The 15,479-nt window shown below is 49.0% G+C and overlaps 1 protein-coding gene across 1 annotated transcript in view; it reads left to right on the forward strand.

Moving 5' to 3' along the window:
• The window catches only part of LOC125943567 (uncharacterized), a 78,456-nt gene that overhangs the window by 13,716 nt on the left and 49,261 nt on the right, over positions 1–15,479 (forward strand). The window contains exon 2 of the mRNA XM_049662989.1: positions 642–742. Within this exon, the coding sequence (XP_049518946.1) occupies positions 642–742 (101 nt within the window). The remainder of the gene's footprint in view (positions 1–641; positions 743–15,479) is intronic.

Genomic DNA, 15,479 nt, shown 5'->3' on the forward strand with positions numbered 1-15,479 from the left:
TGTTTTATTTGAAGTCGCCGACGCTTCTTCCACCCATGCAGCATCCATTCCCGCTTGTTTCGTCTCGTGTCACACTGAGGCAGCGTTCAACATGTCGGCGCACTTGGTCTCATGCTGGTCGAGTCTAGCTTCAAGGACAAGAAACAAAAATAAATTATAGACTACTTCAAACAAGAATAAAAAAGAGATTTGAATTCGTTCATTCGGCAGTCGTTAGCTAATTCGATCTTTCGGATACTTCGAGCAAATCTCGCGGTCCCGCAAGGATCGAATTAACAATAGTCGACTGTATGACGAAGAGGCGGGGTAGCCCGTATACTTTTGACAAAGGCTGTACGTATATGTATTGTTACGTACTGCAAATCTTCTATGAATGCGCCGACAGTTTTTGCCTGATTAATTCCGCGACCGAAGCAGGTTGCCCCCTGGGAACTGCATGCGTAAGCACGGCACTAAATCGTGTCGCGCTACCGGGTACCCTCTGTTGACGGAGCTCATTTGTTTCCGGTGGTCTCTGGCCGCCAAAAGTAGCGTTGTCGCCATTCAGTTAATGGGGCCCGCTGCTATAACGCGGGCCGAGTAAGGGACCACGTGACGCCGCTAACGATGTCCGTCTATACTTCCCGTTGCGCTCCGTGCAGGTATGCCCATCCGTTGCAACAGCGAGAGCAACCTGCTGGAAGCCGTGGCCGAAGAGCGTGCCATCAACAAGATGACTCACCGTTCCCAGGACGACACTCAGGTCAGTGGCCTAGAGACGACGGCGTCGTCGCCTTGGCGACGCTACCCCCCTTCTCCGCACGCTCTTTCACTTTGTTTAGCGTCCTCCTATGTGCGGGCGTCTCGGTAAATCCGTGCAGTGTGGGGAAATAATAATTGCGCGAATTGCGAATTGCGCGAAGGAGTTTGTATGTGCACGCATATACAAACTAGTAGAAGAGAACCAAGGACGACGCTGGACCTTCATCTGTGTTTGAATAAAGGAAGTGCGTAGATAGGAAGGGGCTCTTATAACCTTAGAACGCGATGGACAAGTGTGTCGAGAACACCCTTGTTAAATGCATGCGTTAAATGCGTTAAATGCTGTTATCTGTTTACTGCTACGACGGGATGAGTGTATATAGATAACCACTTGGGAAATTGCAGGAAGTGACCTTAGTGGTGGAACACGCGGGATCAGGGAGGGGGGAATACGACGCTGGATTCTGCAGTCTTATATGTGTTAGTCTACGTCTGTATTTGTTTTCGAATGCGTAAGCATTACTATGCTTACCCAACGACAAAACTGTCCGTGCTTCTGTCCGTGCCTCCCGTAAAACGATCGCTTTCGAGATAGAGCCCGCCGCAGCGAGTGACTGTACCGTCGCGCTGCCTGTCGCTGCAACGCGCTGTCGCTTCAACGCGATCGAGGCGGCGAGAACACAGCGCTCACGGAGCTCTCAGCACATGCCGCACTCTGCCCGTTTCGCAGATCACTTTCAAGATATGGACCCGTGCGTCTCTCATCAACGCTAAGTGAGCGGCGAAAACACAGCACGCCAAGCTATCAGCAGTCGGCACACTCTGTCGGCATCGCACATCGCTTTCGAGATACGGACCGCGCTGCCGCGTCAGACGTAGCAGCTGCCGGAGCACGGTTGATAACGCTTCATCATGGTTGGACGCGAGTGGAGAACGCGCTAAAGAGCGATATCACGGCTTCTAATGATTGGAACGTAATCAGCGCACCTGACGCCGCCACCTGCAGTAGTACCAACCAGCACGAGGCAATGCACATAAGAAATGTTGCATACATTTCATTCATTTCCTACATCTCCCTCGTCATTTAACCCCACGTACACATCCGCTGCGGGCTATCTATAACACGAGTGAACATTGCTTCTATACTTGCCTCTTCATCGTCGTCTCGTGCAGGTCTCAACCGTGTATCTCTGTTTCACGATTCTTTCGCGCTCGTTCTCGCAATTATACGAAACACACCAGCGTATACGATCACTGAACATCACGTCGTTGCTACGAAATGCTTACGCATCTTTCAGATAACTTCTACAAGAGATTCTACGTGGATTGTTCAATTGTAGCTTTAAATGAAAGTACAGCGCCAACCTGCATTTTTATTACACGGTGTTCGTGCAAGTTAGCTGGTTAATTTCTTGCAATAACGCACCAACTCTCTTAACTTTGTGTTTTCTGGTGGACTAACATAACTGGCAGGCCTTCATAACAAAACAAGGGAAACTGTGATGCGGAGAAGGAAGGGTCTTTCCTTGTAGCTGAATTCCTTGCACCGGTGATCTTTCTCTTTAGGCATTCAAATGATAGTTTGTTATTCCCGCGAACGTTCTCTCGAAAGTAAACTGCGGTGCCTTTGTGATGGTGCCGTCGGTTATAATGCGATTGGTCAGCACTCACACGCTGGCCAATCGCACACCGTTTTCACGCGTTGAACAACTTTGGGAGCTCGGGTGCTGGTTGGTGGACCGGTGCCTCTCCAGCTTTCGCGATAGTGCACGGTTTTAGTGGTACAGTCTCAGGGCGAGGCGGCATGGCGCATGTTATACTGACCACGAGACCGCACCCTTCCCGGCCATTGCTATCTCACTCCGTGCCTTCCTGGTGATGTGGCCTCTGCACTACTCGAGCGAGCGCCCCTTTTATCTCGCCGACGTGACAGGCATGTGGCCACATACAGCGAGCCGCGTTCGCTTCTTCGCGCGTGCCTTACATCTCAGCATTGCGAACCCAGCTTCGCGGTTGCACTTCGGTACGCACGCCATGTTGGCATGTGTTATTACTCGTGTGATCCCGCTGCCGTGCTGCAGCTCTGCGTACATGTATACATCCCGCCTACCAATGTGGGGCTCGCTATGAATGCCGGTAGTGGAGCGCCGTGTTATTGCGGTAACTTAATTGCGTTGCCAGCGGTCATGCGGACTGTCTCACATATTAATCCTGACACTTTTCCCGCAGCTGTACGACTTTCGCTATCACTTGCGCCAACTCTTTGGAAAGAGACGAGCGTTTCGGACAACTACAAAGATCACGCGACTAGAATCAAAACCTAGGCCGTTATTTTTTCAAAGGGGTTTTATCTAATGTGATAGGGAGTCTTACCCGAGTCTTGCAGAGGTCTTATGTATTTATTTTTTGCTTTATTCTGCTCAAGGCGTCACTGACACGCGAATTATCGAATAACTTTATCGTACTCGCGTCTTCGTAAATGTTTGTGCACATTTCTTAATTTTGTAGCCCTTCTTTTTTTTTTTTTCCTTGTTTCGTCGCCCTCTATACTGACTTTTTATTATTTCTTTTTGCCCTTTCATGTCCCTCTCCTCTCTGCTGGCAGCTCTTGACGGGTGAATCTCAAGATTAGACATTTACGATGCGGTCGGCCGCTTTTTCCTTGTTTCTCTGTGCGTTTCAAACCGTCGTTGTGCGTTTCAAACTGTGAAGGAAAGACGTGTTCTTGCAAACTCCCTGTATTTAAAAAAAGTTACGTTTTACATCACCACGGGATCGATGGAACGGACACATACACTTGGTGACGCTGCACAAGTGTTAAACTAACTCTCCTTCCTCTCGCATCGTACTTCAAACAAACAAACAAACAAACAAACAAACAAACAAACAAACAAACAAACAAACAAACAAACAAACAAACAAAGAGAATTGTGCATTATTGTCTACTTTAGCTTGCAACTAGATGTATGAATGACGACGAAAATGTGTACTATGAAAACGTCGAACTTCTTTTTGAGATATCACGTGTGACATCTAATATGCCTTCGCCGTCGAGTTGCACTGTACATGGAGGCTTGAAGTTAATACGCGAGGACTTTAGCCTCTAGTAAAAATAACGAACAGGTTTTACTATAGATTATTCGCGCAAGCCAGCATGCTTTCGTATTGCAGGGATGCTGAGCGCGTATGCATCCTAAAAAAAAAAAAAAAGTTAGAGTAAGAGAGAAAGTGAGCGAAGGAGAGAGAGACACGCCATCCTCAGCGGGAGCCCTACGATATGGCGCCTGCCCCGTCTACTGAGGCTATATCAAATACACCGAGGCCTCGCCGAGTCGCCAGCACGAAAAGGCCATCATCGAGCTCGTCACGACTGGCGGCGAGAGCAAGCATTTCTTCATTATCCAGACACGACGCACCAGGAACGCACGCAGTGGCGCGAAATACGCGAATACCTTTGGGCATTCTTCCAAGCGCATCACGGGCTTACGAGAAAATTCCTTTCGACATCAATGGACGACTCAGCCACTATACCGTGTGTGGAAGAGGAGTTGTTTTTCTTTTCTTTGAACAACGCAAACGCAGAAAAAGGAAAAAGAACTTTTTTTCTCAATGCTAATGCAATGAACGGGAGCTGCACACGGAGTCTTCATGTGCTTGACCTTAATGCTCGAGTAAGACCCGCTTTGTTGGAGCTATGCGCAATCGAGGTCAAGCCTCGCAATCGCTTGTGGCGTCAGCGTGTCAGGAAGCACGAGATGCGGCGGGTGGCTTTTCACGCGCAAGTAAAGGACGTGAAATCTCCCTGGATGAATGTGGGAATATCAACGCAATTAAAACTTGCCTAATTTAAATCGTCGCTATATATTTGCGCGTTTTATTTTTGTTGATGAGCGCGGTTGGCTCGCGTCACTATTCTGAAAATAATATGGGCCAACGAGTAGCACGATTTCTTTATCGCTCTTTGGCAGGTCTCTCGAAACGGCAGATTGACTTACTTCGCACATTAGTTGTTTTTGTTTCCTTTTATTGAGATGTCTCCTAGGCTTCGAAATGCACTTTCGTGGCTGTTTAAAAATGTGAATATTTCTGTTCGCTCCGGGGAATCACTGCGAGTCGACTTGACCAAACTGAAGGGACAGTACTGTACACCCGAGAAGAAACAAAACGGAAAATTACACATAACCAGAAGCGATATTCTCAGTTGCAGCTCCGCATTTTTGCAAAAGCGCTATCTGACGGCGCCGTCTCCCATGGCTCGCATTCTGAGCACCTTCGACGGCAGGTGTGTTTCGGCGCCAGGTGATTTTAATCTTCGCTACACCATCGCACTGGCGGCCGGTAGCAGATGGAGCGAGCTCTCGTCTCTTGTAACGTTGCCAAGATAGGCAAGGTCCAAAAACAGGGGTGCCTCCATGGCTGCGAAGTCGCACGCCGTCTCATTCGTAGCTGTACCTATACTGTCGTCTACCGAGGAGCATCATCGCAGGAATCTTCTTTCTTTCTTTCTTTCCTTCTTTCTTTCTTTCTTTCTTTCTTTCTTTCTTTCTTTCTTTCTTTCTTTCTTTTCCTTGTGGTGTCGAACACGCTGTCGAGTACGCAGGCATTCGGCCAGGAGAGACACGGTACCGCGCGCGCACTGCTGGTCGCTTCCTTCTTTGGTGTGGCGAGCAGACCACGTATGCCCGTATTCCTCGAAGTCGTTAATGATTTGCAGCTGTCGCCACGACGGGGCGAGGCGGTCGCAGACCAGAGGGGAAAGGCGAGAGGCAACGGGAAATCCACGGCTGAAAAAGAAAGAAAGGAAAAGTAAGACGCCCTAGCAAAACCGCAGAGGGAGGATGCGGAGAGGGCTGCGTAGAAAAGAAACTTGTGCAGAAAATAGCAAGCTGTCGCACCACAGCAGCAGATGGGAGTCGGGAAGCAAGCAGCGGCTCGATGACACTAGAGCTGTCGGCGAAGCTTCGTGACGTTGAGAACTCCGCCTGGAACGGAGCCTCCGTGCAGGAGTTGCGCTTGTGTGTGTGTGTGTGTGTGTGTGTGTGTGTGTGTGTGTGTGTGTTGCTTTATAGAACTGATACGGTGTTAACGCTTTCCGCTCGGTTTCTTTGTTCTTCTATTTCGTCTTTCCCCTGCTCTCTCTCTTGCATATGCGTGATTAAGATCGTTTCAACTCGGCTCCTGTCTCGGTGTTCCGCACTCGGGCGAGGGAAAGACAGACCGGATTTTTTTTTTTCTTTGTCGTTTCTTGCCATCGTGCCCCCGGTCTGCGAAGAGAAGCGTAGGCGCGAGCTGTGAGGTGCCTTCCTTGACTAGCCAGGCGAGCCCTCTGCACAGACGGCACGGGCGACCCCCTTTTCCCCCTCCACTCCGTATGTACCCGGTCTTCGCTGGTCGCGTGGACCGCCTCAGCTGGTTTCTCATCTGGGGGACCGGATTTCTTGTTCTCGCTTCTCTCGGACAGGGTCATGAGTCAGGCGTCGTCGGCCGCCACGCCTGTGACCTTCGCAAGGTCGCCGCCGCTCGCCGGTTCTCTCTTTGCGTGCTCGTTTTGAAACTACTGCAGCAGCGCTCATTTCGTGTCTGTGTTCTCCCGGATCTGCATAAAATTTTGCCCTAAGCGTACCGCGCGGTCGCTAGCTGAGCATGACGTCCTTGGGTTACGTTCGCTTATCGCCGGCAGCTGCTGTTCAGACGTAATTGCAGCGGCGTTGCAGCTCTCCTAGCCTCCTGCGTAACGACTAGCTTTGGGCGCGCTGTGGCCGCAGGTAATCGGTTGTGCGCTTCTGAAGACGTAAGAAATAAAGCGAGTAGCCAGTGGGAGTGCCCTCTGCTTCTTGCTGATACAAGCCGGTCATAGTTGAAGACTGCAACGGTTTTGTGACGTTGCGCGTGTGCCGCTGCAGTCCTGCCCTGTGAGCGCGTGATGAAGGACAACTGAGGACTGCAGCATTGCCACTAAAAGACTATACAGGGGCTGGTTTTGACTGGTAACTGACTTCTCGCGCGGTTTCGGTGTGGCAATCTCTAAAGGAGCTGACCACTCTGTTCGTTGTACATATGCACGCATGCGCTCAACTCCGAATTCCAGTTTGCTCTTCCAAGCTTTGCGGGAATGCAGTTCTTAATGTGTTAGCATTCTTACGGTATACTCCACGCACTTTCCGGGGGCTAACTGTTTATCTATGTCTCTAACTGTTTTCTCGCCTATACCTGGGTCACTGGGTAGTTCATGGTCGCGGATGGGTAATGCATCGAGCAGCTGTGCTGAGGGAACAGGGTTCGAAACCAATCGTCGGACCAATTTGGGTCACTGAGTATGTGGTAATGTGTGCACATGTGCCACGTTTCAACAAACCTCTTTCACGCCGAGAGAGAGAGAGAGGAAAGGCCAACCAGACGAGCGTCCGATTTGCTACCCTACACTAGGGGTAAGCGAAGAGGGGGAATAGTAAGAGGAAAAGAGGGAGGGAGTGAGTAGTGAGTACACGTGGGACGATGCACAATGACACTATAACACAAGGACACTCTTAAACCGGTGCACTTCAAGTAGTGTACTATAGTGCCCGAATCGCTTTTTGTGCCAGTGACGGGTGTAGCCACAGTCCGAGTATCTTTGACTCGGAGAACGGTCTCGAGTCCAGTCGGTTTAAAGTTGTCCTGAGAGAGAAGCGTTGGACGTCGTAGCGAGGAACAGGTGCACATTAGGTGCTCGATGGTTTCCTCGCATCTACAGGAGTCGCACATCGGGCTCTCCGTCATTCTCATACGATACGAGTAAGCGTTCGTGAATGCCACTCCCAGCTACAAGCGGTACAGCAAGGTTGTCTCGCCACGGGAAGGGCTAGATGGCAGTTGTAGCCGTAGCAAAAAGGGGTCAAGCTTATGCAATCGGCAATTGAAGGCACTTGAACTCCACAAAGCTTGTGACTTTTTGTGTGTAAGCAGACGAAGTTTCCTGGCAGTGTCCGTCCTTGCCAAAGGTATTGGACGCGTCTGGCTGTCTTCGTGGGCAGACCGGGCAGCCCTGTCTGCAAAGTCGTTGCCGACGATGCCACAGTGAGCAGGGAGAGAGAGAGAGAGAGAGAGAGAGAAAAGTCATAAGGAAAAGGCAGGGAGGTTAACCAGGCTGAGCCCGGTAGGCTACCGTGAGCAGGGATCTACTGAAAGATTATGTTGTGCCCTCCGACGCGAGTCATTATAGATGCGAGCCTGGGTATGTACCGCTCTTCCATGAAGCACTTTGACGCCGACTTGGAGCGCTGGGTATGTGCTATAGTATTCAATGAACCTCTTTGATGTCAATTTGGGTCGCTGGATAGGTATGTGCCAGTAGGTGTGTGTCATTCTTCAATGAACGTCTTTGTCGCCAACGTGGGCAGCCAGATATGTGCCACTGGGAATGTGCCACTCTACAATGACAAAAAAAAAAAGATCGTTGCAATTTCTACGATGCTGGGCGTAATTGAATCCACGCCACACGGCTTCCTCAAAGGCAGCGACCCGGCACTTCAGCAGTCTGCGCCATAAATGCACCGGGTATGTGCCGCTTTTCGATGAAAGTCTTTCACGTCAGCGCTTTAGCGAGCTGCGCCGTGAATGCACTGGCCACGTGCCACTCTTCTGTGAGCCTCTCGTCAAATTGCACAGGTCACTGAGAAGGTGCCACTGGGCGTGCGGCAAGCGAGGAAACAGTTACCCGCTTTCGCAGGCACCGGCGCGCCACGCTTCTCGTCTCGGAGGCCACGCGTGGACTTCTCGGCAGCGTCACTAGACGGCGCAGCGTGTCCAGAAAGAAGCGCGAGAGAGGAGTCTGGCTGCCGCATGACGCGTTTCTCCCGGGGAGTCACGCATTTCGGAGGCCACGCGCAGGCTTCGCAGCGGCGCCGCCAGATGGTGCCTAGTGTTCTTAGGGAAGCGGGCTAGGCGACTACTTGTCACCGCCCCGTTTCAGAGGGATGCCAGTAAATCATCGTCATCGAAGCGCGAAAGAGGAATCCCGCTGCAGTGCACGCCTCATACGTAACTAGTTTCTACGGTGACAGTATACGTTGCGTCGCTGTATTGATTCAATGCTAAACGCATTACCGTCGACAGTCCTGGAGAGATGGGTTCTGGTAATTTCTTTTCTTTCCCGCAGACGTCCGTCTGCAAACTTTTGGCGCCAATGGGAAATATTTTGCAACTCTCGCAAGTTCGATATTTAGCCGTGTCGCGTGCATGGAACCGCGCTCAATATGAGCTGCAACGCAGGAGCCCGTGCCACCCAAGGAGCTCCAAAGTTGCATGAGAGCACCAACGTACGAAAAATAAATTGATATAGTAAACGCCGTTCTAATTACTGATAATAACACCCCCGGTTACAAGAGTAATGGCAGGTTTATGTACAACTTTCATTTTTGCGAGCGAAAGAAAAATGGCAGGTTAAACCGTGTTGCATGTCGTACCGAGCGCGATAGTATACATATATGCATCGAGTACCGCCATGTCTCGACACTTCGCTGCTGCTTGTTGACAAGACATGTTTCCTCATTATCTTTCTTTGTGGGCATAGCAGCTAGCAAACCTTATAATCTTCTGATATGCCATATCCAGAAGTCGCGCCTTAAATGTCGTGCGCACCCGTCGCGCGCCGCTGCCCTGCGTGCAAACCGAATGCTTGTCTACCCTGGCGTCGCTGTACGAGCAAAAAGTCAGCGCGTCTGTCTAACAGCTGTGTCGTGTTGCCGGAAGCAGCGTTATGATATGCATATATACGAACAAACATTTCCGCATTTGGTCGCATAACCTCGATCCTTGCGACTGGGCAGCCTCGTGGCGCCGACGCGTGACATTTTGCCTGCATGTGGCAACGAGCGCAGGCGAGCGAAAAGAATTGCGAAATTGCATGCTGCAGTCGCGGGGCTGCTGCAGACTGGCGCCAGGGGCGTTTCTTGCGTTTTTCGAATAATCGCGGATCTCTTTCTCCGTGGATGCAATCTCCGTTTACTGCTTCACGCTCTGTTTAGCTGGTTACGAGAGTGCAGTTAGAGGAGAAGGGGTGGGTTGGAATGAGAAATAGTGATCGAGTTCAATCAGAACCACGTGATCAGCAGCTCGCAATAATGCCGCCACCGTGTGTTGTTCGCGCGGAAGCGCTGCAGCGCTGATCGCATAGCATGCTTTTAACGGCCAACTTGCAGAATATTATGATGTAGTAGGGACGTGTACCGCATTATATCATTATGCGGATGAAGTATGGCTGGCACAACCACGACGGGGCGCGAACGAGAAAAAATGTAGCAGCCGTGCCACAGTTAAAGGGACACTAAAGTGAAAGGATGAACCAGTTTAGATTGATGAAGTATTATTGAAGTAGTTTACTTTAGTTGATTTCGCAGTAATAGGTTAATTATTAGAAGAGAAAAATGACAGCCAGAGTTTCATTTTTGAATTACGCGCCGAAATTCGAGGGCCGGCACGTCATTTTGACGTCATGGATTGCAAAGTATTTTCGTTTTTCGCTTTTCGGCCGTTGTGGTTCAGTAAACGTTCTTGAAACCATCCATGTACACTCATTGGTCCTTTTAGTATACGATGTAGTGCACCTTTAGCCTTAAAAAGCTTAACTAGGTCCGAACAGACGACATGAAAACCCGTGACGTCACGTCGTGCCAATGCGGGATCTTCAAGGCGGCGTCGCCACCCGTCTTTCGTTCTTGCGTCTTTTTCTGGCTTACCAAGCGTCTTCTCGTGGTAAGAGTGGATTTTACGTTATTGTGGAAGGGTAACTTACCAAGCTCAAACCATCTTTCTCTTTAGTGTCCCTTTAAGTGACAAGCTGTGGCGCGTGACTTCACAGACATGCTGCGGTGCTACCGTCACATTCCGTCTGAACAAATGGTCTATCTTTTTATTTTTACGCACTGTGTTTAAGCGAATTTTAGCTGCAGGCAAGATTTATATGCGTGTCCAAGTTTACAAAGTTACTTTATAAAGACTTATTCGAAGCGGCAGCCGCGAAGAAAAAGTGGCGACGTAATCGTCTTTCTTTTTTGTCCCTACTGTGCCTGTTTGTTTACAAACACGCAGTTGGTCTATACGCAAAATATACGTCCGTAGCTCATGCGCTGGACGGAAACTGCCTGTCTCCGTGCGGTTCACACTGAAACACGGAATGGCCGGTGCTCTGCTTACGACGGAGAAAGGGACGCTGTCGGCGAAATGCTATTTTCGTTGAATATGCGACCTTGTCGCTTTTCGCGATTCCTGTTCTTTGACTGCGAAGCCCCCCGGTCGTAGCGCGTCAGGGCTTCGTTCGCTGGAAACGTTTGAATCTCACGCCGCGCGCAGCATCTGATCGATACATTTCGTTTTCGGCTTCTCGCGGTAGATGGCGACGCGCGTCCTTGGACGCAATGGCTGAGCCGTTGCGGTTCTTCTCTGAATTACACAAGCATCAGACGGCCAGGAGACGCGTGTACAACTGTATGCAGTACGCCGGGAATGCGCCTGTATTGTCACGGACTAATTTGTACGGCTAGGAGAGGACTTTAACACAAGAAATAAAAAAGAAGGATGCGTGAAAGCAAGAGTCGGGGGTAACTGAACAGTGAGCTGCAGGCTGTAAGCGTTAACGCTATTCTTAAATTACCCGCCGTGGTGGCGTATAGTGGCTTTGGCGTTTCGCTGCTATATGCCCGAGGGCGCGGGATCGAGTCCCGACCGCGGCGGTCGCATATCAATGGGGGGCGAAATGCAAAAACGTCCATGTACCGTGTATACTGGGTGCACGGTGAAGAACACGAGGTGGTAAAAATTAATCCGAGTCCCCCACTATACGGCGTGCCTCATAATCGTATAGTGGTTTTGCCTCGTAAGACCCCGGACTTTAATTAATGCGAATTATTATTATTATTATTATTATTATTATTATTATTATTATTATTATTATTATTATTATTTGGTTTGTGTACATATAACACAAGGACACGAAGGAAATAGGGAGGGAGCAAGCTGACAACTGCCACCGAGAGGGACACAACAACGCCTGCCTACTCTTTCAGGAGGAGGGAATAGAGGAAATGAAAACATGAGGAATGAAATGAGGAAATGAAGAAATGACGGAGACACAGACAGAACAAAGCAAAATACAAATAATGTGTATAAATGGGAGGCCAAGTCAGTGTCCTTAAGAAAAGTTAGCAGGGCTCGATGTCCCTGGTCACGTCGGGAAGCGCACCCTCTTGGAAAGAGGCAATCGTCAAGGGTCGCACATTGCAGTCCAATAAGTCCATATTCCTTAATTAGCAATGCGCGCTGCGCAACGAATGTGGGGACATTCTAAAACGAGATGTTCAAGTGTCTCAAAGGAAACTCTCAGCGAAGTCACGCAAGGTCATTTTAAATTTTTCGGTCCACCTTAAAAAGTCCATTTTCCGCTTACAAATCCTGCAAAGTAATGCTACGATCCTAAAATAGACCTAATAATGCCTATTATATCCCAAAATAATAAGGATATATGCAGTAGGTAATTGAATTTCAAATAAAACTACGAATATGAGACAGAATCTTGATTTTATGAGGAGTGTGAAGCTTAGTTTGGAGTTTGAAAATAGCCAATCTGTATTATTGATGTGGTCCTGAGTCCCGCCCCCTTCAGACGCTACTGGAGCAGCTACCGCGCACATGGCGGGTGGAGGCACGCGCTCATATTGGTGCAGTGATTGGCCAATAGGAGAGGAGGACGGCAACAGAGGGCTAAATCGCTACTCTCCACAGTTGCTCCTGCTCTCGGACTGCAAATATGCCTCGACCAAAGATGAAGGTTATGTGGGCGATACCATTTGACCCTTCCATATATTGTTTGCTCATTTAAATAAGGAGACATGATATAATGGTTCGTACCACGCGTTTCGGCCGTAATGTGCTGAATTATTAAATTGTCGGGGAATCTTCCGTACAAGACATTGCATGGTGTACGGTGATGTGCGCATGAAAGTACGTCGCATGTTCGACATATTGACACCATTGTCCAGCAGAAAGAAATTCATTAAAGGAAACGTGGAGATGTTGATCTGAGCAACATTGCATGCCTCAAACCTGCTATACTCCGACACAGGGAAGGAGAATATAGGGGAAGTACAGGAACAGGGGAGACGTAATTAAGGCATATGAGTATGGCAGTAAATATGTGTACGAAACAGATATGCAGCTGTGCGCACAATACACGCACGGACATTACTGCTTTGGTGAAAAAAATGTGGTTGATCCCTCTTATATAGGAATCGGTATAGAACACGAAAGTGAAACGTGTCTTCACAGAAGTAGTGTAATGTTTATTGCACATTGATATATAATGTCTATTGGTGTTTTGTGGCTAAAGCGCCCTTAGGCGTTGATGCACCCACGCTGACGCCTGGTGGCACGTCTCCTCCATCACGACTACCAACGTCGATGACCATGAGCAACCGTCGTGCATATGGAAGCTGCACTACGCTGCACACGCTAGCACAACGCGAAAGACGAAGCACGTAACTGACACACTAATACAACGCGCAAGACAAAGCACGTAACTGAATCGTCACCGAGTCAAATGAGCGCGTACAGCGCGTCGTAATTGCAGCCTCCGCGATCAACTTCAGAAACATTTTCAGAGCTAATTGCGGAGGCCACGCTCCGCTGTGCTGAGTACGGTGAACGCCACCTAGGTGGCGTTGGTAGTGCTTCTTGATGCCAGCGTCCCTTCGAATGCTGGCATCGAGGCGTCGTAGTGCTGAGACCACCGAAGCGTTCACTGTCGGTGCGCGTTAGTGTCATAATGCAGTACTTCTCTTTTCTGCTCGTAGGCGGCGGCCCGCCCCGAGCAAGAGCGCGGGTACACGGAGGAGTGTTAGATATATAAGGCGCGTCTGTGTAGCTCTCTGCAAATGCTTTGTGGCGCAATGGGTTAAACGCTCGGCGATCTATCGTCGCGGACCGAGAGGTCGTGGGTTCGGTTTCCAAATTTTGCATGTTTGTGGAACTTTTTCTTCGGGTTTCTTTCTTTGTATTATGCGTGTATGTTCGTGTGACGTATTTCCGTGACGGAAATACGTCAGTGAAGTCTTGGTGGACCCCGGCATAAAACACTTTCGTGTTAAAATGTTCGATACCTTAAGCGTAGCTATAGAATATATCTATATAGCGTTAATTTATTCGCATATATATATCGACGTTCTTTCCACTGGCGCGTTTAAGCAAGTATTGTGTCGTGTCCACATCGTATGCCGCTTGTCGGTGTTGCGATATTCTTGCGCCCGGCAATAATGGAATGATTGCATTTTTAAGGGGCTCTAAGCGCCTACTATTCCGCTTTTCAGCTCACCTTGAGTTAAACACCAGGCGCGAAAGGTTTCCTTTTATAAAGCCATCGTGTGCTGAAATGTTGTTGCGCGTCGATATGCTCGACTGAAAGGGAGAGAGAGAAAGGCAAAGGAAAGACAGGGAGGGTTAATTATAGAATATCTCGGTTGGCTACCCTGTACCGGGGGAGGGGGAAAGGGGTGCGATAGATGAGAGAAAAAGAATACGAAATGAAAAGGACACGTGGTACGTTGAGTAGTGAGATGTGGAGAAGAACAGTTTCTTGTTATGGTTAACCTCTCGAGCCACTTGATAAAAGACCATCTTTACGTAGAAAAAGTACGCCATGTGCTTCAAATGGGAAGAGCCAAAATATTCAAATGCATTTCTGTGGAGATATAATGATATCTTTTCTTCGGCAGAGCATTGCAATCGGCGGCGAACGTCAGTGTGTGACTATCGCTAGCGAAATATTGAACAAATATTTGCTAAATAACTTTTTATTATGATACTTCTGGCCGCTTGATGTAATCAGACACATAGGAAACCTGACACCAGTTTCAGGATGACCCTTTTCAATTTGAAGCACATAATATATCATCTTCGAAGATTACAAATATATTAGGAAACTATAACGCGTCTACTGCAGTGCATGGCGATTGTGAATTAACCCTAGTATCTACAAGCAGCAAACCCTGTCGGTGTAGCAGCTTCTTACTTATTTTAAGCCGGCAAGAGATAAACCGCTACTGCTTAAACTTTATTTTGCATTCTATAGGAAGCAAAAGGAATGAAAAGTACCAAGAGTCTCAATAACACGCCTACATCAGGCGCTGGCGTACATTTCTCAAGCTAGCCGATCGTGATGTTTGATGCCAACAGTTCCTTTGTTTTCCGCGCTGGCGCTTGGCCGTGACTGCGATTTTCCGTATACTCGACGGTTTCGTGAGCTCAACAGCCCTGACTCAATGCTGATCGTAGCGCCGCGAGGTCGCAAACTGTTCCACTTTGTCGTCCGCATTTGTGTGCACGCTCGCGGGGCGAGGTTATTCTCACGCGCCGCTGTTTGTTTAATATCGGCCCCGGGGAAGCCAGCCGCATTACATTTCCATGTGTTTGTCACACGGCTGGAGCCTTCCTGTAACGAAATATATAGATATTAGCTGTCATACGGTTCGTTGGTAAATGTTGGTTCGTGTGGGTAGCAGTAAGAGTTTGTTAATGTAGTAATGCATGAAATATACTCACCAGGAGTCGTTAATGTGGTTGTGGCAACTAATGGTCTTATGTGGCAATGACGCAGCGCCATTAGGCACATCACCCGCCGTACGGGGCTCAGTGCATGTCTATGGGGTTTTGATACCGAACACAAGGTCACGGGTTCGATTCCTGGCCGTGGCGGCCGCATTTCTGTAGAG

Source organism: Dermacentor silvarum, chromosome 2 (genome assembly GCF_013339745.2).
Source record: "Dermacentor silvarum isolate Dsil-2018 chromosome 2, BIME_Dsil_1.4, whole genome shotgun sequence".
NCBI lineage: Eukaryota > Metazoa > Arthropoda > Arachnida > Ixodida > Ixodidae > Dermacentor > Dermacentor silvarum.